Below are 25,670 nucleotides of genomic sequence, written 5' to 3'. Positions count from 1 at the left end.
AAAAGCAAAGCTTTTTACAATCTTGATATCATAAAAAACACAGGGGTTTTTGATGTTTGCAGAAATGTTCTCTAATTCTATACATTATGCTTTTGTGCATGAAAAAAAAAACTGAGGCAGAAAGACTCAGCCTATTGCTTTCCTATTTGCCCCTTATCAGTGCTACTTTGCATTCCAGCTAGCTTCTCCTGCTTGCCTTTGGAGACATGGTGATTCAACAGTAAACTAAATGCTCATTAAGAACAGGCCCACTTTAAGAATGCTGGTGCTATTTTCCCCAACAGATAAAAGCTCTTTCTGATAGAAAAGTTATTTTTATATTATACAATCCATCAAAAACATTTACCTAAAATTTAAAAAATATAGTTCAAGGTAGTATAAGAGGAAGTACAATACATGTGAGCACTCAACTAATTTTATCTTTGCAAATACATTTTTATTACCACACTGGAATTTATAAAACTCTGTATCAGAAAATGAAAGGAGCATTATAAATTAATTGGTAAAATGATGTGACAAGGCTGAATGTTTAGAAAAGCATTACTGTACAGTGGTAGCTATTTCCCTGACCTGGGAGCTTTCCAAATGCAGACAGGATTTCCCAAATTTCTCAGCCATCTGGAGATTTTGGGAACCACATATCAGAATATGTGCTTAAACAATAAAGAAAGCTGCTCTATACAATGCAGATATTTTTTTTAATTAGGGGAGCTTGAATGTATCTGGCAAGCAGGTGGAGCCAAAGCACTTTGAATTATAAAAAAAAACTGAAGTAGGAAAATAACAAAACTGTCAAGACTTTATCCCCACACCTCATACTTTAGTTCCGAGAAGTTTGAATTTGGTATGGAGAAATCAGCTAAGCCAAGATTTCTGGACAAACTACTGATGCTGCTGGAAAGAGGTTCCATCCACCCCAGGCACTTAAGGGGAAGTCCTTCTCCTCTCTAAGAGTTCTTCTAGATCAGAAAAATTATGTCATCAGACATCATGATCTGGTTATCTTCTTGCATCTGTTCCAACGCTGCTTTGACTTCAGTTGATGAAAAAGGAGTTGGGTTGTCCTGGTTTATGGATTCTAGCAGGCTCTTCAGATTCACAGACTGTGCATGGGCAACTCTGAATACTTCCAGGAGCGCTGCCTTGAATGTTTTAAGCCTATGTGAGTAAAAAAACAAAGTAAGGATGCTTTGAAGGAAAACCCTGCTACTACAGTGAGTGAATGAGAGCAAAAAGCAATGAAAGGGAATGAACAGGACAGGGAGAAAAGGCCAGGGGATTAATCAGTACAATCATTTCAATTTCAAGTCAGCTTTGGAGTACAGAGAGAGATACAATTTTACCACCTGCCTGCAACTCTTTAAAGCAACTGCATCTTTTCTACTGCTGTATGAAAGATAGCTGCAGTCACAGAAGATATGCTTTAGAGCAGGGGTATCAAACTGGCGGCCCACAGGCCAGATGCATCATGTGCAGGCCACACCCACTAGTTCCACGAATGGAAAAATGTTGTGGAATGTCACATGACGGCAACGTGACAGCGAGTTGGACACCCGTGCTTTAGAGGGTTGCATATAAGATTCTGCATACCATATATTCCAAATTCCCTTCTAGTTTGCAGTCCTTAATAGTGCCTCTTTGCTGACTTCTGTATAGTCACATGAATACCAAAAACATTACATTTGAAACACAATACACTGTTTTTATCTATAAAGACAAATAGAAAGCTGTAGTCTTTCTATTCTACAGTGTAGAATTTTATATTTTGATTGAAAGCTTATCTTAAATATTTCATGTAACATCTCATGATTTGTAAATGCCATAAATTGAGATTGTTGTATACAAGTTGAAAAGATCTATTATGAATATAAACTCGTTTTATTCAGAAATATACAGTTTCCCTGAAAATAAGACCTCCCCAGATAATAAGCCCAATCAGGCTTTTGAGCGCATGTGCTAAAATTAAGCCCCCTCCCAAATAAGCCCTCCCCGAAAATATTGCAGCACAGCAGCAGTCATGAGGTGACCACGCTTGCCGCCTCCTGCACCTCAAAAATAAATAAGACCTCCCCGGAAATAAGACAAAGTGCTTATTTTCAGGGGTCAAAAGAAAATAAGACCATGTCTTATTTTAAGGGAAACATGGTAAACTAAGCCACCCCAGATAATAAAAGAACAACCTTTTTGATAAGGTGTTTTTTTTTTTACAATTCATTTAGAATCTACCCTCTTGTAACTTAAATGCATTATTATAGATCTTGTACACAAGAACAAAGTCTTGACTTTCTCTTTCACATCCTTTTGGATATATGAAGAGTGTACCGTATTTTCACCCATATAACCCGCCCACGCAAATAACCCGCACACGCATATAACCCGCGGGTTTTCCGGATCGTGTAAAATATTTCCCGTATACCCCGCCCACGCATATAACCCGCCCACGCATATAACCCGCGACGAGTAAAAGAGAAGGGAAACAGCTGAGATCGGGGTGGGGGAAGAAACGGAGAAAGAAGCCTGCGCACGCTGGGGAAGAGGAAAGGAACGAAGGAGAAGGAAACAGCTGAGATCGGGGTGGGGGAAGAAACGGAGAAAGAAGCCTGCGCACGCTGGGGAAGAGGAAAGGAACGGAGGAGAAGGAAACAGCTGAGATCGGGGTGGGGGAAGAAACGGAGAAAGAAGCCTGTGCACGCTGGGGAAGAGGAAAGGAACGAAGGAGAAGGAAACAGCTGAGATCGGGGTGGGGGAAGAAACGGAGAAAGAAGCCTGCGCACGCTGGGGAAGAGGAAAGGAACGAAGGAGAAGGAAACAGCTGAGATCGGGGTGGGGGAAGAAACGGAGAAAGAAGCAAGCCTCCGATCGTGTAAGCCTCCGATCGTGTAAAATATTTTCCGTATACCCCGCCCACGCATATAACCCGCAGGGGGGCGCTGTGCATGTAAAAACCGCATATAACCCGCGGGTTATATGGGTGAAAATACGGTAATCACATTCTCCACTAATCAAGGCTAAACATTCACCAATCCTTCCATTTCTCCTCAAAATTAGTTTTTAGGATTTGTAGGACAATCATCTCAGTTTAGGGTAGCCACTCCATGGTGGCATCTAATAAAGTGAGCTGGAGTTCAGTAAAGCTTGTCTTTTAATAAAACGTCCAAGTGTTTCCCCAGATTTGGTAACTGCACTTCTGTCAGCATTTGCCTTTTCCTCAGTCACATTGTACTGCGCATCTTGAGATCTGCTATGCACTATGTATCATTAATGCTCCAGCTAGAGCATGTGTCTCAAACAATGTGACTCTGGGCAGCATCAATGCACATCACTGGATTCCCGAAGATCAGTCCATTCCACAACTGAGCCAAACACGCTATTTCCTTCAATAGCTGCCTTAATCTGGTCTCTCTCTCTCCTCTCTCCCTCTCCTGATTTTGTGATAAATTTATGGTAACATTTATCACTGGTGGTAACAGTTATGAAAGGTGCTTGCCTTGAATTTGGAATTTGTTCAAAGCTAACAGCCCACAAATAGCTTTAGGAAGATTATATTGCATTCATTTAAGATCATCAGTGGATCCATCAGACTCTCAGCACAGGACTTCCCACTTTACTCCTCTTTCTAATTGACCATTAGTGGGCAGAATGGGTGTGAGGGAGGGAGGCCTGGCTCAGAGGCACTAAATCTCCTCAATGGTCAGTGGAGTGCAAGTTAGCATACATTCTTTGGGGAGGGAGATGGGAGATAATAACTGAAGTAGAGAGATCTAACATTCAGTGCTGCCAATTTCCATCCCTTCGGGTGTCTAGGCTGCCTGATTCCCTGGCAAATAACAAGGATAGGAAGGAGTTAGCTACATGTGGATGCCCTGGCTGTCATGTACAGAAACAGGATTGTCCGATGTTGAATATTTTTTGAATGATTTGTGAACCTCTTTTGAACTTGATCAGAATGATTATTTTGAATTTGAAATTGTGTTTTTCAAGGTCAAAAATAATCTGTTTGGATTAAGTATGTTTTGCATATCACTATTTCAGATCCCCAAATCACATTTCATTTTACACTTATCATGTAAGAGTCTTTGCATGCTTCCTACCTGGACTCAGACAACTTTGATGTAATCTCATCAGTGCTTGATTTTTCAGGAACCTTGGAGGGGTGTGCCTGAACTAAAAAAATATAAAAACAGGAAAATGAAATTAGTTACCAATTGGCATAACTTTCTGTAAAAGAAGCAGACACCATGGTCTACTGGGGAAGATATTAAAACAAGATTATTAATTTATTGCTAAAGTGGAATTCCACTTACTGAACTTACTCATTTGCAGCTTACATGAAACACGAGCCTATCCATTGTTATATATCTTCGAGAACTGCACAAATTCTATATTATTCCATTTAATTATATTGTTAAACAAATCAATTTAATGTCATGTTCAGTTTATTTTTACCCAGAAAACAAAAAATAGCCCCAACATACACCTAGTAAAGTTGCTAAAGAGCTAAAATAATCATGTATTGGGTTTGCCATTTTTAAGGTTGCCAGGACCATTTCCTTATAGCTAATTAATCTTTAATATGCTCATAGGCTACGTGCACTTGAGAGCAGTTCAATTCCAATTTTCCTTAGAATAAGATCCACTGATCACAGATAAAAGAATTTCTTCAGAAATGAGGATGATTATTTCTTTTTGTTTTGATGAGCAGCACTTTTTCCTCCTCTGCTTCAGAAAAAAAAATCTTTACAATCAAAAGTTTATCAAACTTTTGACTTCTGCCCCACATCAAGTACACTTTCAGTAACTAATACCTTCTCTACTATTTCAGCCAAAGATCCCTTCTTTCTGTACCTCATGTCTCATAAAACCTCGTCATTCACTCAATCTTAATCAGCAAAGCTCTCTTAAGCTCTCTTAAGATTTACAGAAGTAAATTTTAACCACAATCAGATAAAATCAGTTTCATTTCCTTTTCTTTTTAATACAGTAATTTATCATTTTCTCAAAAACTAAAACAAAAATCCTATATTTTCTCTTATCTATAAACAAATCTTTAAAACCTCATGATTCAAGCTTAAGTCAAAAATACATTAAACACCAAAAAGAGCAACATACTAATTTTTTTTAAAGTGAATCCCTTCAAATAATGTCCCACATATTCAATTTTTTTCTGTCTCCTCTCAAACAACCTTACAAGTTTAACAATATATCTTTACTTTCAACTCCATACCTTATCACTGTCTCTAAAAATAGAACAAAACTCTTCTTCCCATTATCTTATCTTCAAAAAAATCTTTAAAGCTCAACATTCAGTTCTAGTCAAGAAAAACCTGTTGAGAGCTACTAGAAAAAACATCATAAATATTTAAACTTTGATCAAATAAACTGACTTCACATTCTTTCCTTTTAAAAATCTTCGAGCTTATTCTCCTTAAATAAAGTTCTAGAAAAGTTATTTCTTTACATTTTCTCTTCTTTTCTTAGGAATTCCTTCATTAGTTTGACAAGTCTCTTTTGCAATTTCAAGATAAGAAAGTTGTCCAAGTCACTCTTCTGATTTATTATTTGTGTATCACTTTTAGTTATTAAACCATCAGTTGGTTTCATTTGTAAGTAGCGTGTAACAACTTTTTCATTCTTATATCTTGTCATTTTTAAATCCATATCCAAAACAATCTAATGTCTTCTCATTCAAATTCATTTTTATATTAGCAGATAATCTTAAGAGAAATTTCTAAGTGCACTGTTGCCAAATATTCTTGAATTCTTCCAGTTAAAATATTTTTCTTCATTCTGCATTAGTGGTTCTCTTTTCCTTTAATTATAGCATTTAGTTCTTTCTTGTTGCCTCTACTGTCCAGCCTTCAAAGTCTACTTTTACCATGTTTTTCTCTATTCCACCACATTTGGATAACCCACTGTGATTAAACTTGTCATTCTGAAGGATCTTAATATCCCAGAACAGTTAACAAGCCATTTATAGAAGTAATTAAGAGAGGAAGCCGATGAACCCAATGTCATTTGAAGGCCCTGAACTACAACTTGGGCAGATCTGATTCTCTTGACTCCCCAAGCATTAAATCTGCCAGTCTTGCCATGGAGGACATCTATATGGAGTGATATTGGCAATCCCAAGTCTCCCCTCCCCACATTTATCCAGAGAGGAATTTCTAGGTGCCAATCCATTTGCAGCTCCTTGTTTTGCTACTGTCATTGGCTCTGTTAAAACTGACCTTAGTTCACCATTGCTTCCATGGATATCCCAATCTTTCAGAATCTATGAAACCTCTTGGGAAAGGCAGCAATAAAGGCTGTCTCACAAGATATGAAGATAGTATGACATTATATAGCTACCCTAACCCTATGTATAGCTACTACATGTATCCTGGACAATAATAATAATGAATGAGTAAGTTAGACTGCATCAAGTCATATATATCATTGGATTCCATAATTGCCATGCTAAAACTATTTCAACTTGAGGATGTCATGCATTGAAATTCCTTATGGAAAAAAATCAGTTATTGTAGGAAGGATTGGAGATATTAAAAAGTAAGGCTGGTAAAGAACAAGCTGGATAGATATCATGAAATAAGATACAAATAGTCCTCTCATTTAGTGATCGGTTTGTTTAGCAACTATTCACAATAATAATAGTGTTGAAAAAGTAACTCTGGGATCAATCCTCACATTAATGGTATTTTCAGGTCTGTAAAGCAAAGGACAACTAAAGTAAGATTGTAAGCACAGGTGATTTCCCTTAGCAATCCTTCACTTAATGACCAAGTTGCCAGTCAAAAGTGTGGTTGTTTAAAAAGGACTACCTATATTGGTTAAAAACTACAAACATTAAAAAATCCAAAAGAATAAAAAACAGCAAATCTATCTGAAAGACGCGATCAAACTGATGAAGACAGATATAAACAAATCCTTTCCAAACTCCAGAAGGATTAACTGCACTTTAAAATTCATAGCAGAACAGACTTAGTTTGCCTGAATCTATTCATTTATCAGTCTAAAAGAAATGACTTACTTTCTGGCATTTCTGCTTCTGTGTCACTGAAGTCATAAGGATCATGTCTTTCTCCTTCTGTGGGTGATTGCTGGCTGGAATCTGTCTTCCTTCTGTAGAAGGACATCAAGTTAATAGTAAGCTTTTTAATTAATGATTTTCAACATATATTCATTTAGAAGATTTACATAGCCATTTAACTTGGATAATTGCAACTCAACACAATATACACCAAATTTAAAACTCTACCAAAAGATGGTAGTTGAGAACCAGGCAATTATCAACACAAGGTAAATCCAGAAGCCAATGTATCAACAATATGACACCAGGGCTCACTAATCATACAGTCTTGTCTGCCTGATGTGTTCATCTATTGTATTGCTCCAACATCTAGGAGAAAATCCAAAATTTTAAAGCTTTTCTGCTGGCCAAATATTATTATTTGGGGCTGATGAAAATGCACACTATTTCTTCTAAAGAGGCCATTCTGAACAACAATTACCGATAATGCCATCCATTAATAAAGAGGAAATGAAGTCTCAACATCTGTTTTGGTAACAGGAAATAGCTACTGATCTTAGGACTCTCAAGCACCACATAGTTCAACAGTATTTGGTGTTAGTATGCAAACCCAAACAGGTCAGTATATGCAAGACACAACAGGTCTCAAAAGCATAACCAGATTCCAAGGTTAGAAATATGCAGCTTCAGGGAAACAACCCAAGTTAATACCATCTGAACAGGCTGATGAAAAAGGCAGATTATTCAATTCCATATCAACCCTAAAAGTCTGTTTGCCATATCTACAGGATCAAGGATTTTTTTAAATTAAGGATTTATTTTAAAATTTTGTTTTTTAAATTCCTCTATAACACTTTTCTTGTCTACCTCTTTTTTTGTCTTTCTTCCCTTTCTTGGGACATTTCACCATCTGTTTCTTCTTCTGTGTCCTCTTCAGTCTGCTTTTTCCGCTTCTTTTCTTTTTCCAGAACCTTTGAAAGCAGAAAAACCAAAGAGTTCATATCTGGGCCAATCAGTGGCTGCTCAGAAGCGTAGGGTGATCTGAGTTCCATAGAGGAAGACAAGAGCCAAATGTTTCTTCCTCCAAGGATGGAAATCCCTAATAGTTTTAAGTATTATTTTCAGCCTCAAAAGAAATAAAACCATCCAATATTTTAGTTTCAACAGACCTAACTGCCATAAATACACGGCATCTCCTACGAGAGGATTAAAGCTACAAAGAAAAATCTGAAACAAGTACTAGAGAAGTATCATAATCTCCTCTTCAGCAAGTCTCAGAATGTTGCTGATGAAAGTGAATTGTAAATTTGGATCAAAACCAGATGACCATTCACACACTCTGTAATCATGTCACAAGGCTGTCTACAGTACAATCTCCATCTCTTTCATAAGCACTTCCGAGACACCAAAGTAATTCGTCATTCGTGATAAGTATAACTTCTACAGACTCTACAAGTCTCAGCTGCTGGCAATGACTGAAAATGAAACCAATGACCTATATTGACATCCAAATAAAGTGAGGCAGATTCCTGTACATGCTCAAGTGGGACAGTTCATGCCATCTCTTCTGCTCATATCCTCTGGCTTTGGTTAATTTTATCTACTCATCATGATATAAATTGAGGTATTACACATGGCAAGTAATGGTATCAGTAACATCGATTAATACAGGTAATCCTTGACATACAAGTTTATTTAGTTCAAAGTTACAAGAAATGTGACTCATGGCCATAGTTCAGTTACCATTTTTGTAGCATCTCCATGGTTACGTGATCAAAATTCAGATGCTTGGCAACTGGCTCATATTTATGACCATTGCTGTGCCCTGGGGTCATGTGATCCCCTTTTGTGAACTTTCGACAAGGAAAGTCAATGGGGAAGCCAGATTCACTTAACAACCAGGTTACTAACTTATCAACTGCAGTAATTCACTTAACAACTATGACAAGAAAGTTCTTAAAATGGGAAAAAACTCACTTAACCAATATCTCACTTAATAACATAAATTTTGGGCTCAATTGTAGTTGTAAGTAGAGGACTACCTGTACTGAAGACACTTCTACATTCAAATATGCAAACCAACCACTATTTGGGGTCAGCCCAACTTTTTCTTATAACTCTTTGTCTACTTACTTTTTTGAAATAAGCAAATTGTACCAACTCTACAGCAGCTTTAGCATCCTGCTTCTCAATTATTTTACTCATCCTGGCTTTAGCGTGTGCAGTTGAGAGCCGGATCAATGTCTCTAGAGTTCGGGCTGTAATAGGGGAAGTCTAAAAAGAGCAAGTAAAAGTCTTAATGTTTTTGAGGATGAAACGATGATAATTGAGATGATCAACATTCAAAGTGTTGTGTGCATGTACAGATGTGAGCATGTTTGGTGCAGTACAATAGTTCTTTAAGATTCGATCCTATTCATGGACTACAGACTTACAATTCATGCAGGTATTAGATTAGATTGGAATTCAATGAGATTGATGTGTATAAAAATGGGGAGCACCCCCCCAAATATTCTGGCCTAGCACTTTACACCATGCTAGATGGCCTATTTTATGAGCCTTGTGTACAGTGTACACAGATAATGAAAATTATACAGAGATAATAAAATTTGTAGCATTTCTGCATCCCTTATTCCATACAGAAGGGGATTTCCAATCAAAATTTAATTGGACATTAAGATAAAGTTTTTTAGACTGAATTATGATTCTCAAAGCAGTACACATTGCAAAAAAATAGAGCTTGATTCGTGACTCACCCTGGCATTGTCAGAGCTAATCTGCTCCTGACTGCGAAGGGAAGAATATTCCTGGGCTATGAGGGCTGCTGCTTCCTCAGTCAAAACTGGCTTCAACATCTTGGCAAAATGAATGTACTTCCTCATGAACTCCATGCTTACGATCTTCTCTCTGAGTTTGATCAAACAAAATCCATAAACTTCCATTTATTAGAGGATAACAGGAGTCTAACTGCCACCTTTGGGGATTCTTGGCTGGGAATCACTGATTTGTAGTTAAAATGAAACAGTTTGCTGTGGGTAGATACCGAGAAGCAGAGATAAAGACGGATTTGAAACCAACAGGTTGACTATCCATTAAGAGAATTATGCTACTTGATACTAGTCTTAATACCCTGACAGTGGAAATATAGGAAGCAACTATAAAGCAATTCCTGAACTCAGAATCTGTCAGACCTGCCTCAGCTTGGTCCTCTAAGTAAGAACCAGGTTGGATAAAAATTGATTTTTAATTTTTTTTTTAAAAAAAAATGGATTTTAAAAAATCTAAATCAGTTTTTTTATTTTTATCCAATTTAATAAAATGCTTTTGGAGTAAAAATCTATCTAAAGACAGTTTTCTATTTAAGATACATTAATAATTGAAATGAAATGGAGCTTAGTTATGTAGCATGAGCTTATATATTCTGCAATATTGGGACTGCCGGTGAGTCAACAACGGGTCAGAGGAGGAGCTGCTGCGGGACAGAGATAACAGTTGCTGTTTAAAAATTATGATTTAAATCAAGTTGATTTAAATCAAGACTCAAATCGACTTGATTTAAATCATATCCACTCTGGTAAGAACTATCCTTTATACCATCGGGTTGAGAAAGGTATAGTTTACTAGAACCCAAATGAAATACAGTAGTGAGAAGCCAGAAGTGAAATTCACGTGCCAAAATCCCAAGTATAAGTTTTTCCTCCCAAAAGGTGCCTCCCATAGTTAGTCCCCTCAAATTTAAATCAGAGATGTTTTTAGAAGCGTCTCCTGGGGATGCAGCTGCGCTCTGTTCCCGAGCAGTTGACCCTGGGATTGCGTTAGGAAAGAAACTGTGAACTTTCATTCCCATGAAATCTCTCTTCTTCCTGTGTATGCACTATTTGATAAGATAGTGAGTGAACGAAATACTTACTTCCGCCTCCGAGGTCCATGCAGTAGGTCATCATGCCTTTCATACACTTGTAGCTCCTGATCTTCCTCCTCGGTAAAGGAAGGGTCATCAGTTGCTAGTAATTCTACTGCATTGCCTAAAGGCATGGCTAGAAAAGTAAGGGAAAATGTTTCCTCGGAGAGTTATCTAGAATATATCAATTTAATCAGTACATTAAACAACACTTTGTCCATTGCAAGATATAAAATAATCAGAATTTTGTCACTTTTAAACAAGCCAGAAAAGTTTCATCAAAGATCATAGAGAATATGTTTGACGCAGTTGGCAGTTTTCAAGGAAGCCAAGGAACTCACCATCTCCATCCTGTTCATCAGCTGCTCTATAACGATGCATTCGCAAGACATGGTCTGAGATTTCCCGATCTTGTTCTGGATCCATTTGATCCAAAACAATGAAGAGCAAATCAAATCGGGACAGCAAAGAATCCTGAAGGCCGATATTCTCCATGGGAGTTTTGTATTGGTCATACTGCAAAGATGCAGGGTAATGTTAAAAAAGTCAAAACTAGCAAAGGAGTCACATAATTCAAAATTTTATTTTCTCTGTCTTCCTTCTACATGCTACACAAGAAGTGATTTTTGTATATGCTATACATGCTGTGCAGTTTATCTTTTTTCAGTTGGGTTTTTAATGTAACCACAAATAGACTTTGTTTTATTACACAGATGAAGTACATTTATGAAACTATGCAGCTGAGAAACATTCAATAACAATGCAGTATGTAATAAGCAAAAAACAACTACCCCAATGGAATACAGCATTGAAAAAGGGCAGACAATATTCTAATAGGATGCCAATCTTCATATATCTGGATTACCAAATGCAAGGAAATACTGTGTTTCTCCGAAAATAAGACAGAGTCTTATTTTCTTTTTACCCATAAAATATGGCTTGGGCCTTATTATCAGGGGAGGGTTTATTGTTTTGGGGTTGCCAGGCGGCTGCTTTCTTGCTAGCGGGCTCCCAAAGAGCCAGGCACAGCCTCAGAGGTGACGCAACACAACAGCCATGAGGCAACCATGCTCATGAGCAACCGCCCAGCAAACCCCCTTTCCAGCCGAGCAAGCGCCATTCACTGACCTAAGGGTATTGCCAAGCCGCGTGAGCACCTGTTCACCAATGCCCGGCTCTCGCGTCTTGGCGCCTTTGAAATGCCAGTAAATGGTGCTCTACGTGGCTGGAGAAGGGGGTTGTGCGAGCGGCTGTTCCGCTCCCACTCGCACGCCTCCCAGCCTCATGATGCCCTGGCCCAGCTCTCCCTGAAGAGCCAGGGCACCTCCACTGCCACCATCCCAGCATGGCTTTTTCAGCAGCTTCCAAACTGAGTCTACCGGCAGGGGCCACTCTGGGTGTATGCTCTATGGTTGTACGCTCTGCCGACAGCCAGCCCACAACTATAGAGTGTACACTCAGAGCAGCCACTGCTGGAAGACTCAATTTGGAAGCTGCCGAAAAAGCCATGCTGGGATGGCGGCGGCAGCAGTGGAGGTGCCCTGGCTCTGCAGGGAGAGCTAGGCCAAGGCAACGTGAGCTGGGAGGTGTGCGAGTGGGAGCGGAACAGCTGCTCACGCAACCCCCTTTTCCAGCCGTGCAGAGCGCTATTCACTGGCATTTCAAAGGCACCAAGATGCGAGAGCCGGGCGGCAACGAACGGGCACTTATGCGTCTTGGCGATACCCTAGCTCAATGAATGGTGCTGTGCCTGGCTGGAAAGGGGGTTTGCTGGGTGGCTGCTGTGCCTGGCTATTTGGGAGCCCGCTCGCAAGAGAGCAACCGCCTGGCAACCCCCCTCTTCAGCTGGGCACAGTGCCTCTCACCAACCTAGTGGTATCCCGAAGGCACCAAGCAAGGCGATCACCTTCCCCCCCCCCCGATTTCCGCGGCTTGGCACCTTCGGGATACCGCTAGGTTGGTGAGCGGCGCTCTACCTAACCAGAGGTGGAGGGTTGTCCAGGAGGCTTATTTGTGGGGGAGGGTTTATATTTTTGCCCACCAGAAAAATGTGGCATGGCCTTATTATCAAGACATGTCATATTTTTGGGGAAACACAGTAGTAACATATGAACTAACTCTAGAGAATTCAATGAAATATTGCTGTGTTCCACAAAAGCATGCATGGAAACATAATCAGTTGAAAAAATCATTCAGGCTTTAAAAATATCCTCAGTTTCAGAACTGTGGCCTATTGGAACTATTGGTTTAGTAAGCAACTAAACCAATATGATATCAACTTAAAATATAAAAGCAGAAAGTTGCCACTTAGCTTATCTAAACAAAATCTTTTCCATGCTTACCCTTCCATAGACTGGATTTGCAGCAGCTAATACACTGCAACGAGCATTGAGCTGCGCCTGAATGCCTGCTTTGGCAATAGTAACACGGCCTTGCTCCATCACTTCATGGATAGCAGTACGATCAATATCAGACATCTTATCAAATTCATCAATGCACACCACTCCACGGTCAGCCAAGACCATGGCACCAGCTTCCAGACAACGTTCTCCTAAGGATAGGGAAACAAGGAGGGAGAGAAAGTATATAAAGATTAAACAAAGTTCTCTCATGCGTTTCTAAGCCAGGATTGGACTATTAAAGATCTCAAGCTATGTTACATGTATTTTTAGAGGGGCAAGGCCCTTGTGGCGGGTCATAAATCACGTGTCCACTGGTTTCCAGTTTCAGTCTTCCCCAGTTCCACGCATATAGAGGTTGTAGCACTTGACTGAGCACTTGAGTGAGGAGATATAAAACCATAATGTCTCTGCAGCTCAAGCCCAAGGTCCTAAGTCCCATGCCTGATGGTTCGTAGAACAATCCCCAATTTCAGATGATTATGGGAAGATGTTGCACTGATACGAAGGGGGGGGGGGGAAGCATTAGATGTCAATGTCATCAGGCTATTCGTACTTTGAGACCTTGATGTCCCAAGTCTCACTCATTTGGTAACTGATGACCATGGAGACTTCCATGATCTATAATTGGCTCACTGCACTTTTACGAATGAAGTGCCGGATAGGATTATTGGTTTGACACATGGATGGATGCCTTGTTTACGCAAAAGATGTGATTATGACATGCATATCCTCATCATGTGTCACCTCACAAACTTGCAGGACATGATTAATCATCTCAGGGATCCGGCAGGCTCCTTTGAGGAATAAGCTGCACCTCAATTGGATACCCTTAATATAGGAACAGGGAAACACTTGGGAGGGGTATAATATCCATTCATGGCTGGCCACATCGATATTCGGGGCACTCAGCTCTTGACCATCAATTGAATTCGAGAGCACAATCTTCCACTCCTCTCACACCTCAGCTTTAGTTGTTACCACTGTAGCATTGCCTCTGCATGGCTGATTCATCAGGCGCCTCTACGAGTCGAAAACATCTTGGTGCTATAGTATGAAACAGTATGGTGGGATGTGATGCAATCTTTTCAAGCCGGGTCACCTGAAGCAGCAGGATTGAGGTGAAGAAGGCACCCTTGGGCCTTCATCTTTGATGGGCAGCCACAGCCAATATCTCACCCCTACATAGATCAAACAGTCCAGTTTTTTTCAGCGTATTCCTATGCACGTGACCCAGGTATGACCTCATGCATAAATTTAGGCACTAAGTATGTCGCAATTGTAGCTTAAGAGGTGCCTGCGAAAGCTCTTGGAGTAGATAATCCAATTTGCCAGTATGCTTGGGGATTACTTGGCCTTTTCAGTTAAATTGGAGGCCAACATGGCGAATGGTGGTTGGTAAAAGGGCCATGCACTTATGCTTCCCATCTTGAATGATGGGAAGACCAATAGACTTCTTGGCATTAAGGGCCACACCGGCTTTACGGAGAACTCCAGACAGAAGTACGTTTTCTTAGAGCCTGGTGCACTTCTCTGCTAGTTCATCGGCAGAGGCTATGCTGTTATCCGATGGCCATCAAAATCATATCCAATGTTGGGTAGTGGAACTTTAACAATCTCTTCAACGACCATAGTAAAAGGGAGCAGAGACAGAGGATCACCTTGTTGGACTCCCCTGCCGCATGTGGTGGTAGTTCCTACAAGTTGCATGGTGGACTGCTCTTACATAAGCACATTTCTACTACTTCTCCATTCTCTGAAAGAAATAGTAAAATTATCCCATCTCCTACAGAAAAGCCAAGGTACCGTGTTTTCCCCAAAATATGACATGTCCTGATAATAAGGCCATGCCACATTTTTCTGGTGGGCAAAAATATAAGTCAGCGCCATTCACTGACCTAGGGGTATCGCCAAGCCACATGAGTGCCTGTTTGCCGCTACCCAGCTCCCGCCGCTTGGTGCCTTCAAAATGCCAGTGAATGGCGCTCTGCATGGCTGGAGGGGGGTTGCATGAGTGCCTTGTCCGCTCCCGCACCTCCCAGCCTCACGATGCCCTGGCTCAGCTCTGCCTGCAGAGCCAGAACACCTCCGCCGCTGCCACCATCCCAGCATGGCTTTTTCGGCAACTTCCAAAGTGAATCTTCCAGCAGTGGCTGCTCTGGGCGTATGCTCTATGGTTGTATGCTCTGGAAGTACGCTCTATGGTTGTGGGCCGGCTGAGCGTACTCCCAGAATGTACAACCATAGAGCGTATGCCCAGAGTGGCCACTGCTGGTTTGGAAACCGCCCAAAAAGCCATGCTGGGATGGTGGTGGTGGCAACGGAGGTGCTCTGGCTCTGCAGGCAGACATGGGAGTGGGACAGCGCTCACACAACCCCTCTGTCCAGCCGTGCAGAGCGCCATTCACTGGCATTTCAAAGATGCAAAGCCACAAGAGCAGGTCAGCGACGAATAGGCGCTCATGTGGCTTGGTGATACCCCTAGGTCAGTGAATGGCGCTGTGCCCAGCTGGAAAGGGGGTTTGCTGGGTGGCTGCTTGTGAGCGTGGTTGCTTTATAGCTGCTGTGGCAGCGCAACACAACCGTTCGCCCCTGAGGCTGTGCCCGGCTCTTTGGGAGCCCACTCGCAAGAGAGTAGCCGCCCGGCAACTGCAAAACAATAAGCCCTTCCCTGATAAGGCCCAAGCCATATTTTGTGGGTAAAAAGAAAATAAGACCCTGTCTTATTTTCAGGGAAACACGATAATAAACTCCAATGTTAACAACATCCACCCACCCCTGTACAATTACTTCTCAAAATAGTACCCATAATCTTTTCAAAGTAAAATCATCTAATTTTAAAAAAATATTTTTTTAAAGAAAATATCTTGCTTCTTTTAAATCTTAATGTGAGATTAACCAATTCTAGCAAAGTTTCAGGTATTATAGCAAGGTCTTGGACTATCACACAATTAGAGCTAAAAAACATGATAGTCGCTGATCATGATGCTGCAACAAAATGAAGGCAGGTTGTTATTGCTGCCCACTGGGGTGAATTTTATTTTCCAATCTGACATAAGTCCTGGAGTTTCTGGTACTTTCCTATTCAATTCCTAACTGGGATTGACTCTACTTATTTTACAGTCCAAAGCATGATAGGATTTTTAGCTATTTAATCTATAATATGCATTATATGTAATTATGAAGGATTTGATATCTTCACCCCTTTATGCTAAATAATATTCTACTCACCATACCAACAGCAGTCCAAATGACAAATAATAAGAGGGAATTGTCTTGCCTGTCCATTTCAAATTTAGCCCAATTCACTCTAGCTAGAAATTTAATTTGTTAGCATAATACTGCATCACTAGGCCACTGTTTTACTTATACCTCAAGCTCTGTGTTCACTGTATTCAAATTTTCAAAATAGACAGAAAGCAACTCATCAATCGTAGGTATAAATTGAATCAATCAATCAGTCCTCTTGGCTGCAGTGAAACTGCTTTTTCCCATGACTGTATCACCTGTGACCTTTGCATATCATTTGCTTCTAAGTTCTCACCAGTTTCCTGATCTGTTGTAACAGCAGCAGTCAAGCCTACTCCAGAAGAACCCCTGCCAGTAGTGGGAATTGCTCGGGGAGCGGTACATAACACATAACGTAACAACTGAGACTTTGCAACAGAAGGGTCACCTGAAAATACAAGAGATATAGGCTGTTTAGAACATAGAATCATAGAGCTAGAAATGATCTTTTAGCCCAGCCCTCTGCTAAAGACAGGATTCTTATACCATGCCAGTCAAATGGTTGTCTTGTCTATTGCTGGAAGCCTCTAGTGATGGAGCAACCACAACCACAGGAGGCAATTTATTCCATTGCTTAATTGTTCATTGTCAGAAAATTTCTCCTTACTTCTAGGTTACATCTCTCTTTGACAAACTTCCAACCATTACTTCTTGTCCTACCCTCTGGTGACTTAGAGAATAAGCCAATCCCCTCTTTTTTGTGACAGCCCCTCAAGTACTGGAAGACAGTTATATCCCCCCCACCAAATCCTCTTCTTTGATAGATTAGACATATCCAAGTCCCTCAAATTCTACATAAATGCCAGCTATACTCTCCTATTATAGGATATGATCGGTGTTTCTGGAACATTCCAAATACAAGGCCTCCATTACATACCAATCAGTAGGATATTGATGTCTCCTCGGAGTCGGCTTCCATTCTCCAACACTTTTTCAACTCCTCCCAGGAGCATACACAGAATTGCCTTCTTGATGTACTCATGCCCGTGAATGCTGGGAGCCAAAGATTTTGAAAGCTGTTCAAAAACATCCTAGATGCAGGAAACAAATGGGACAATATTAAATCAGAATGTCCACATAGGACTAAAGTAAAAAAACAGTACAAAGAAACGGGTGATTACCCTATTACTTTGTAACAAGTATTGCTTCATTAAAAATTAAAATATTACATGCTATCACAAAAATGTGAGCTTGCGGTAGAAAGACCAAATTCATTTCTTAACAGTTTTCTATATCACTGAAACTTATATATGGGAGGCCATATTCCTCTCACTGTTTAGCATCACACACAGGTCATCTTGCTAAAATATGTAAACTACTTGAGGGGCATAAATTTTTTAAAGGGCCAATGGAAAAAAGAACCCTAACATTAAAAGAACAGAATTTCCAAGTTCTTTTAAATTAATCATATTTGTACTTTAAATGCCAGCATCCAGTTTACCTTTGAGTGCTGTTTGCTAAATTTTTTAATCTTGCTAACATCTCTAGATGAATATTCAGGCTGGACTTCCTTGCTCATTTGCTTTACTTGGCAAGCAATCAGGATGGTCCTGGAAAGAAAGAAATCAAGACAATCACTCTTTTTCTTTTTATGTTTAAACATTTCCCTGCAGCTTCATAGGAGCAGTAATACCCGTAATATGTTATTAGCTATACAAATACCAGATTAATTTAAGACTTCTACTGCATTGAATTTCAAGAGTAACAATTGTGGGAGGAACCTCTGACAGATTCTGATGTTGAGCAGACAGTCCAACATGAAGACCCTATAGCTGTGTCAAAAGCTAAGGCAAATATTTAAAAAATAATAATCTTCCAAGCACATTTTTTAATTTTTAAGCTCAGTTTAGAATGAAAGAAAATGCCTCGGGAACATAGCTTCCACTACATTCTAATAATTGCTATATTTCTTTAGCATTAATTATTTTACAATATGTATATGGCATGTTCCCTGACAGATCAAATTATTTTCCTGAATACAAGGCTTGAAAGTTGCTGGAAAAACAGATTCTAAAAAGCCAAATTTTTAGAAGAACCACAAAACAAAAGCAAAAGTATTGTAGGAGAGTTTGATGCAACATGGGTCTCAAGGCCTGGTACATCAACCAAAAGCCAATAAAGCAGCTTATACTACTAACCGAAATGTCCCTGAAGTGTAGCCACCCTTCTTGCTTGGCAGACAACGGAAAGTTCCAATGATTTGTACTCGGTCTCCTGGCTTTACTTTGTCTACCAAGTCATCATCTAAAATGATGTCTACGGAGCGAGGAAGTTGTCCAGCTGGTGCTTTCTCTGGCATCTCCTGGATTGTGATGGTTTGATGATCTTTGTAAGTTGACAGGCCAAATTCTGTTTCGAGAGGATTGTTTTCTTCATCCTACAAGAATGTACTTTGATTTTTTATTAGTTTTTAAAAGTTTTTTTGTTTACTTGCTGAAAATAAGGGATTTGAATTTATATTCCCCATATAAATATGCTACCCAGATTACTTGAACTCTGAATACATGCTGTCCCAGCAGCATTATTTATATTCTAAAGTGGTACATAACATTAAATACTGAGCACCAAATTTGGTGTTGAAGAATATTTAACTATATCATGTCTAGATCCTTCTAATAACATTTAGAATTCTTTCATAATAGAGTCACAACTCTTCTAGGAGCTTTGAAAGGTTTCTGAATCCACACAACTCACCTTGGTGGGATAAACAGCAGAAGATGGAAAAGCTTCCAGGGAAGTCAAATCTGTGTACCGCCGCTCAATGGTTTTCTTGGTAGCAGGGCAGTAATGCACACTTCGAACAACTTTTGGGCGCACCAAAGAGCCTACATGGGGATAGAAACAAAAAGCATCTGGAAATAAAGAAAAGGGCTAACCAACCTCAGCCTGAACACTCCCTTCAGATGTTTCCATGCTAGATTGCAAAACATTGCATATTTATATTGATGTAACATACCAGGTCTTTTCACATCAATTGCACACTCAATCCCATTAGATTTGTTTTAATATATTCCTAGACCAAGGGTCTGCAACTTTAAACACTCGAAGAGCCATTTGGATGTGTTTCCCACAGAAAACACCGAGAGCCACAAAACCTGGGTGGATGTGGCCAATTTGATGTCACTCCCTCCCACCCAGTCACATGACTGTCTCTCTGTCTCTTCTCTCTCCCGCCCTTTCCCTCTTCCCCCCCTCTATCACTCTCTTCCCTCCTCTCTCTCTTTCTCCCCTCTCTTCCCTCTCTCCCCCTGGGGGCAGGAAAGGAACCCCTGAACTAGTGCTGGCTGGTGGGAATCTGACATCCAGAGGCTGATGAGCCCAGGAGCAGAAAGCTGACCAGCTGAAGGCCAGCTGTTTAGTGGAGAGGCGGGGCATCACAACACCGGTGGCCATGCAGGAAAAGCAACTGACATCTGGGAGGCCAGAGTGAGCCGACAATGATACTCCGTGTCAGATGGGCTCCAGAAGGAGACCTGGTCTCCCCCATTATGAAAGGTGCTGTGAGGGCAGCGGGCAGGCCATGGAGGCAGCAACAGCAAATGCACAGCGCTGAAAGCAGAATGTTGTTTCGGGAAGTGCAGGGCACTTTGTTCCCACACTAAGGCTCCATCCATCGCCACTGCTGCGACAGGGCGACAGCTCTTTCATCTCTCTGCCACAACAGGGCAACAGAGGGATGAAAGAGCTGTATGCGGCTGTGGAGCCATGGGTTGCCAACACTGGTCTTAGACTATCATTTTAAATATAACAGCTGAGAGTCTTTTTTAAATGCATTGCAATCTATTCAAAGACTTCGGAAAATGCAAAAATATTTATCACAAGTACTTCCAAATGATTCTTTTGAATAATATTCTCAATGACATGCTAATCCTGAATGTATAATGATTAGCTTTACTGGAACAAGTCTTACTTAAGTGTCTATTTCACTGTTACAAAACCCTGGAGAGAAAGCTTGTATTCATGGAGTATATTGGATAATATATTGTTAGCGGAAAGCAAGTATCACCATGTTCATTCCCCACCCCCACCCCAAAGATTTGTAAAACTGGAGGATTTACTGCTTTTTAAACAGAATAATTCACCAATCATATTCCACCCATTTGGAATCAAAAGCTGCTTTGAACAGCTTTTAGTGCATAGACTGCTTACTCACATTTTGTAACAATACCCTCCACACAGACAATACAGCTGAGAAACTGGGATGTCAATGTCCGAGGTGTCACATGTTTAGATCCAAAGCTGCCTTCTAACGCAATATAAAAATCTTCATATTGCTTTGAATATGTAGCATCTACAGAAGCCACAAAGTCTTTCAAGGCACGCTGGAAAGCCAGCAACTCCTCAAAGGCACTGTTCAGCAAACTGCAGGAAAGATGAAAAAGAGTTTTAATAGTCCTGTCAGAATAAGACTATATCGTAACATGAAAACAATTCTCATTAAAAAAACAACCCTATCAAGAATTAACAATGTTGTTAATTCCCAGTGTTCCTTTCAAAATAAAGATTGCATCGCTAATCTTTAAATATGCTAATCACCTTTAAATTTTCCCATACTGCATTTACCTAGAACTATCACCCTGAGTCATAGTTAAAGATCAGGAATTAGGCCCTCACTTCCTCAATGACAAGCATCAGAAAGTCTAGCCATAAAAATACGAATTTTACAAAGTTAGAAATTTACACAGTTTTGATTGTCACTGAGAATTGTTATTTTCAATAAGACCAGTACTGTAGAACATTTGGATTATAACATGTGCCTTATTGTATAACAAAAGGAATGTATAGATTAATGCAAAGATGGATTAACATATAACAATAATATTACAATTGTTGACAACATTCCAAGAATAGAAATAAGGAGTTATGGATGCTCTTTTAATGCCCTTTATTATTCTATGCACATGAGCGAAATTGGGGAATTAGAAAAGTCTGATTACAGCAACTGCCCAAATTTATTTGTATTCAAAAACCTCTGAGTTGGCCTGGTTAGTACATGGACTGACGTTCCAGCAAATTCTCTGGCAGTATTTTACATACTGAGAAACCAAAAAAGTCCTAGGTGACTAGTCCTTATGAGTCAAATTCACCACGAGACAAACTTCACCATTTTATTTTGCCGTCACAGAAGCAGATTAAATTTCCCAATTCGTTAACATAATCCAAATGATCTAGCTTCAACATTTAAATATTTCACAGTGACTGTATTACGGACTATTTTTCTGCCTTATTTATAAAAGCTAAAATCTCCAGGAGAGTCTTTAAATCAAAATTTCATTTCTCCAAGTCCCTGACTAAAAATGTAACATTACAAATGAGACCTGAAACATGGTAAAAGCATTCAATAATCTTCATGTGTAAGCAAAATTACCTTGCAAATAGTCATTCCTTCCAATGATGATAACCTTCATGCAATAAAACTGCCTTTAAATAGCAGAATTTTGTCTTGAGATGACTTAGTCTTATAGATTACATAAAGTTCATCAGTAATATTTAACAAGAAATATTTAACAAGATCAGGAATATTTAGCAAGGGCTGGGTCAGCCATTGTCTTAGAATCAGAATAAAAGGCACAACTCAGAAAAACATTCTTTAGTGCAGGGGTGTCAAACTGGCACTCCGTGGGCCAGATGCATCACGTGCAAGCCACATCAACCGCCGCTTCGCAAATGGAAAAAAGTCTCAATACATTATATGGCGTGATCGACACCTGTGCTGTGTAGACATTCAATTACACCCTAATTACCAGAAGAGAAAGATAGGTTTTGTTTCCAGACTATGATTATTGAGAACTTTCCTTGTTTGGTTCACAAAGAAAATAATGGTCCAGTGCGATTCCAAACACAAAACATGGTTGCCTCCACAAACTCCTAAATGAGACAGGGACTGGAAGACATACATAAGCTATCTAAGGTTTCTTTTCTGGACAAATTGGAGGGAGCGGGGAGACCAAATATTTTGCTAACATTCATATTCTTACCGACTGGCTCTTTTCTCATTCTTTCTGCGGAGGTCATTGATATTCACAATCAGACGATGCCCATTGTCATTAATCATGTCCCGGACTTTACTCTGGTAAATTCCCTGATCTTCCTGGAAGGAGGGAAGGTAAGAACAACTGTTTAAACAATATTAATTCATTTATTCTGAAAGTGGCCAAGACGCCTTCCACTTCCTCATGGTTTATTCAATATTTTCTAAGTGAAGCTGGATTGTGTTTCCTCTCATTATTCTCAGTGATACAAGTTGAACTAGATGGAGAATAACTATCATGATGCTTAAAGTTTTGCATCAAGCTTATTTAGTGAAATTGTATCATGCTCAAATTTATTAAACTAAGTACTTTCTCTTTCTGTAGTCACTTTAATAAGACTATGTACTATATTGCACCTGTCTACAACTCCTTAAACCACTTTTTCAACATTATACAGCAGCTGCATACAACAGCCACACAAATCCTTGGAAAGATGCAGCTGTTATATGGAATGGAAACAGGTGCTATATTTGTATTCCTGCATGTTTCAGAGCACTATGCATCCTCTAGATAAATACTTTTGCTCTTATTCTACAAAGATTGGTCACCCAATCAAAACAAAAAAAGAAAAAGAAAATTTAAAATGTGTATAGCAAACTATCTTTGCATTCACTGGAAGAAAGGTAATGGAATTCAGGATATCTCCAAAAAAATACAAGGAACATACAGAAGTGAACTTGAAAAGCTATTGGCAATAAATGTCCCATTTCACAAAGCTCAGCTTTCTAATAAAAGTGCACAATTTTCCCAATTTCACCCAAAAAATGAAACACTATTACTAAGCAACTCTTTATATTTTTAAAGGTAGCTTTACAATTCTAAATAAAATTAGGACTCTCTGCTGATCTGAAACAATAGGTGATAAAACAGCTATTCCCCATCTGATTCAACTTGTATTTACTTAGGACAATGAGGAGAGAAATAATTCCACTTCCACTTCCAGAAAAGCACTGAATAAGCCATGTGCAGCTGGAAGTTCTCTTGGCCCTTAACCAGGGAATATTCACTTATTCTCTCTGAGAAAAGAAAAAACTCTTCATCTAATGCAAAATAAATAAATAAAAAGATGGTATACGGGTGGTCCTCGACTTACAATTCACTTAGTGACAATGGCACTGAAAAAAGTGACTAATAACCATGTTTCACTTACAATCGTGATTGCATCCCCATGATCATTTGATCAAAATTCAGATGTTGGCAACTGATTCATATTTATGACTTTTGCAATGTCCCCGTGGTCATGTGAACAGCTTTTGTGTCCTTCTGACAAGCAAAGTTAATGGGGAAGGCAGATTTACTTAACAGCCATGTTATTACCTAACAATTGAAATGATTCACTTAACAATTGTGGCAGGAAATGTCATAAAATGGAGCAAAACTCACAAATGTTTCACTTAGCAACAGAAATGTTGGGCTTAATTGTGGTCGTAAATCAAGGACTACCTGTATTCTATTACTTCAGTAATCCCTATCCAGATCTTTTTCTTTTTTAAGAGATGGAATTATTTTTTTCTTTCTAGTTGCCATTATTCTAGGACAGAGGTGTCAAACCTGTGGGCTGGATGTGTCACACACTGCCTAGTTTAGCGAAAGGGAAAAAGTTGTGATATATCACATGATGCCACCATGACGACACAAGTTTGACACCCCTGTTCTAGACAGTTAGGGTCCCACATGAATTTAAATGGCAATTCAAGTTGCTTTGGTCTTAAGGAATTTATAACATTCCTATCCTTTCCTCTTCTGTGTCATATTGTATATGTTGTGTATTTTGTATATTGTATATATGTTGTGTATTTTGTATATTGTATATATGTTGTCTATTTTGTATATTGTACATATGTTGTATATCTTGTGTATCATGTTAATTCAGGTGAGAGCGGGCACTTTTCAAATGTTTTGGACTTCAACTTCTATTAGTTCTATAATTAGGATGGGGAATAGCAAAGAATCATGGGCAGTTTTAGCTAAAAACTGACTAGCAAAAACAAGATTTTACAAATTTACAATCAAGTTCAGTCCCTCATGATTTTATTGATAAATTTAAGTGTTAGCCTACATCACAAATATTTCATATAAGTCCTGAATTCCAAAGGTAACCCTATATCAAGTTAGCCTCTATTGAGTGCTCCCTTCCAAGGGACTGGCCTACCATGGAAGACAATTGCATGAAAGAGGATTAAAACAACGCGTTTAAACTATTATTAAGCAGCTAAACACCATTACTTGTTTCATCCTGTGCAAATTATTTGGGGCTGTGGAATTATACTCCCATATTCTTAATGAAACAGACTGAAACTCATCAGTTGAAGTGCTATTTCTTCCATATGCTGTAATACAACTTCATCAGAAAAACGGGCTTTACCTCCATTAGAAAATAATCTAATCCCATTTTAACTCCTCACAAAGTAGTAGACTCCACCCATTATTTGGCAGAAAAGTGCTTTTCCTGAATGATTATTGCTCCATTCCTCCCACGACAAGATCTTGCCAATAAGCATTTTTATCGCTTAGCAGCAAGACTGTCGGCGGGATAACCACAAGCTCTCCGATTTCTGCTCACCTCGTCATCCAAAAAATCCAGGTAATCTCGCTGAGCTTCTCGCAATTCAGCATCATCCAAAGTGGTTGGCGCGGGCGCTGCCATCTCAGACTCGAGATCAATTCCTCCCTGGGAATTGCTTTTGCTTCCACGCCTAACAGGCAACTTTACTTGGCGCGAAAACCTGACCCCTTTTTCCCGCCAAACGGCAACGGCGACTCTGCCGTCTCCCCGCCCCAGACGTTTATCGTCATTGCATCTGGCGACCAATAAAATCCCGCATATTTTACTCCATTGGCGCGAACGTTCCTAAATAATCGCCAATCAATGAAGAGAAGGCTATGCGGGTGAGCTCGGTGCGTGTATATTTTGGCGAAATGTATTGTGGGAATTGTAGTGTCTAAAGCTCAATTATTCGGGGTTTGGTTTGAATTTTCCATTTATAAACTAAAGTCTCACTTGGAAGGAACTATGGTTCCCT

The 25,670-nt window shown here is 39.6% G+C and overlaps 1 protein-coding gene across 2 annotated transcripts; it reads right to left on the bottom strand.

Annotated features, from left to right (window-relative positions):
- Positions 1-414: 414 nt before the first annotated feature.
- MCM3 (minichromosome maintenance complex component 3) lies at positions 415-25,396 on the bottom strand. Of its 2 annotated transcripts, none has more exons than XM_087716757.1 (17): positions 25,211-25,396; positions 22,594-22,706; positions 20,769-20,977; positions 19,310-19,467; positions 18,754-18,992; positions 18,057-18,165; positions 17,493-17,646; positions 16,872-17,003; positions 13,271-13,479; positions 11,270-11,444; positions 10,938-11,064; positions 9,784-9,934; positions 9,161-9,301; positions 7,895-7,998; positions 7,028-7,119; positions 4,092-4,164; positions 415-1,158 (listed from the first exon to the last, which is right to left on the bottom strand). In XM_087716757.1, the coding sequence occupies exons 1-17, from the start codon at positions 25,292-25,294 to the stop codon at positions 960-962; spliced, it is 2,469 nt and encodes an 822-aa protein (XP_087572883.1). In that variant the 5' UTR covers positions 25,295-25,396; the 3' UTR covers positions 415-959. The 2 variants fall into 2 exon arrangements, with proteins under 2 accessions (XP_087572883.1, XP_013909441.2); XM_014053966.2 differs by having other exon boundaries at positions 19,310-19,440.
- Between the last annotated feature and the right edge of the window lie 274 nt (positions 25,397-25,670).

Source organism: Thamnophis sirtalis, unplaced genomic scaffold (assembly GCF_051295495.1).
Source record: "Thamnophis sirtalis isolate CommonGarterSnake01/CBP01778 unplaced genomic scaffold, rThaSir2_p1.2 scaffold_5, whole genome shotgun sequence".
NCBI lineage: Eukaryota > Metazoa > Chordata > Lepidosauria > Squamata > Natricidae > Thamnophis > Thamnophis sirtalis.
The sequence above is the reverse complement of the archived record's forward strand: the minus strand, read 5'-3'. Positions and strand labels throughout refer to the sequence as shown.

What these genes read in the sequence shown, in the direction of transcription:
- MCM3 (XM_087716757.1), bottom strand. Translation starts at nt 25,294, where the DNA reads ATGGCAGCGCCCGCGCCAACCACTTTGGATGATGCTGAATTGCGAGAA. An exon ending in CATCAATATCCTACTGATTG is followed by an intron (nt 17,004 to 17,492) that starts GTATGTAATGGA and finishes TTGTATTTTCAG; the next exon opens with GTGACCCTTCTGTTGCAAAG. An exon ending in GAAGAAAGACAAAAAAAGAG is followed by an intron (nt 7,120 to 7,894) that starts GTAGACAAGAAA and finishes GTCCTTCTACAG; the next exon opens with AAGGAAGACAGATTCCAGCC.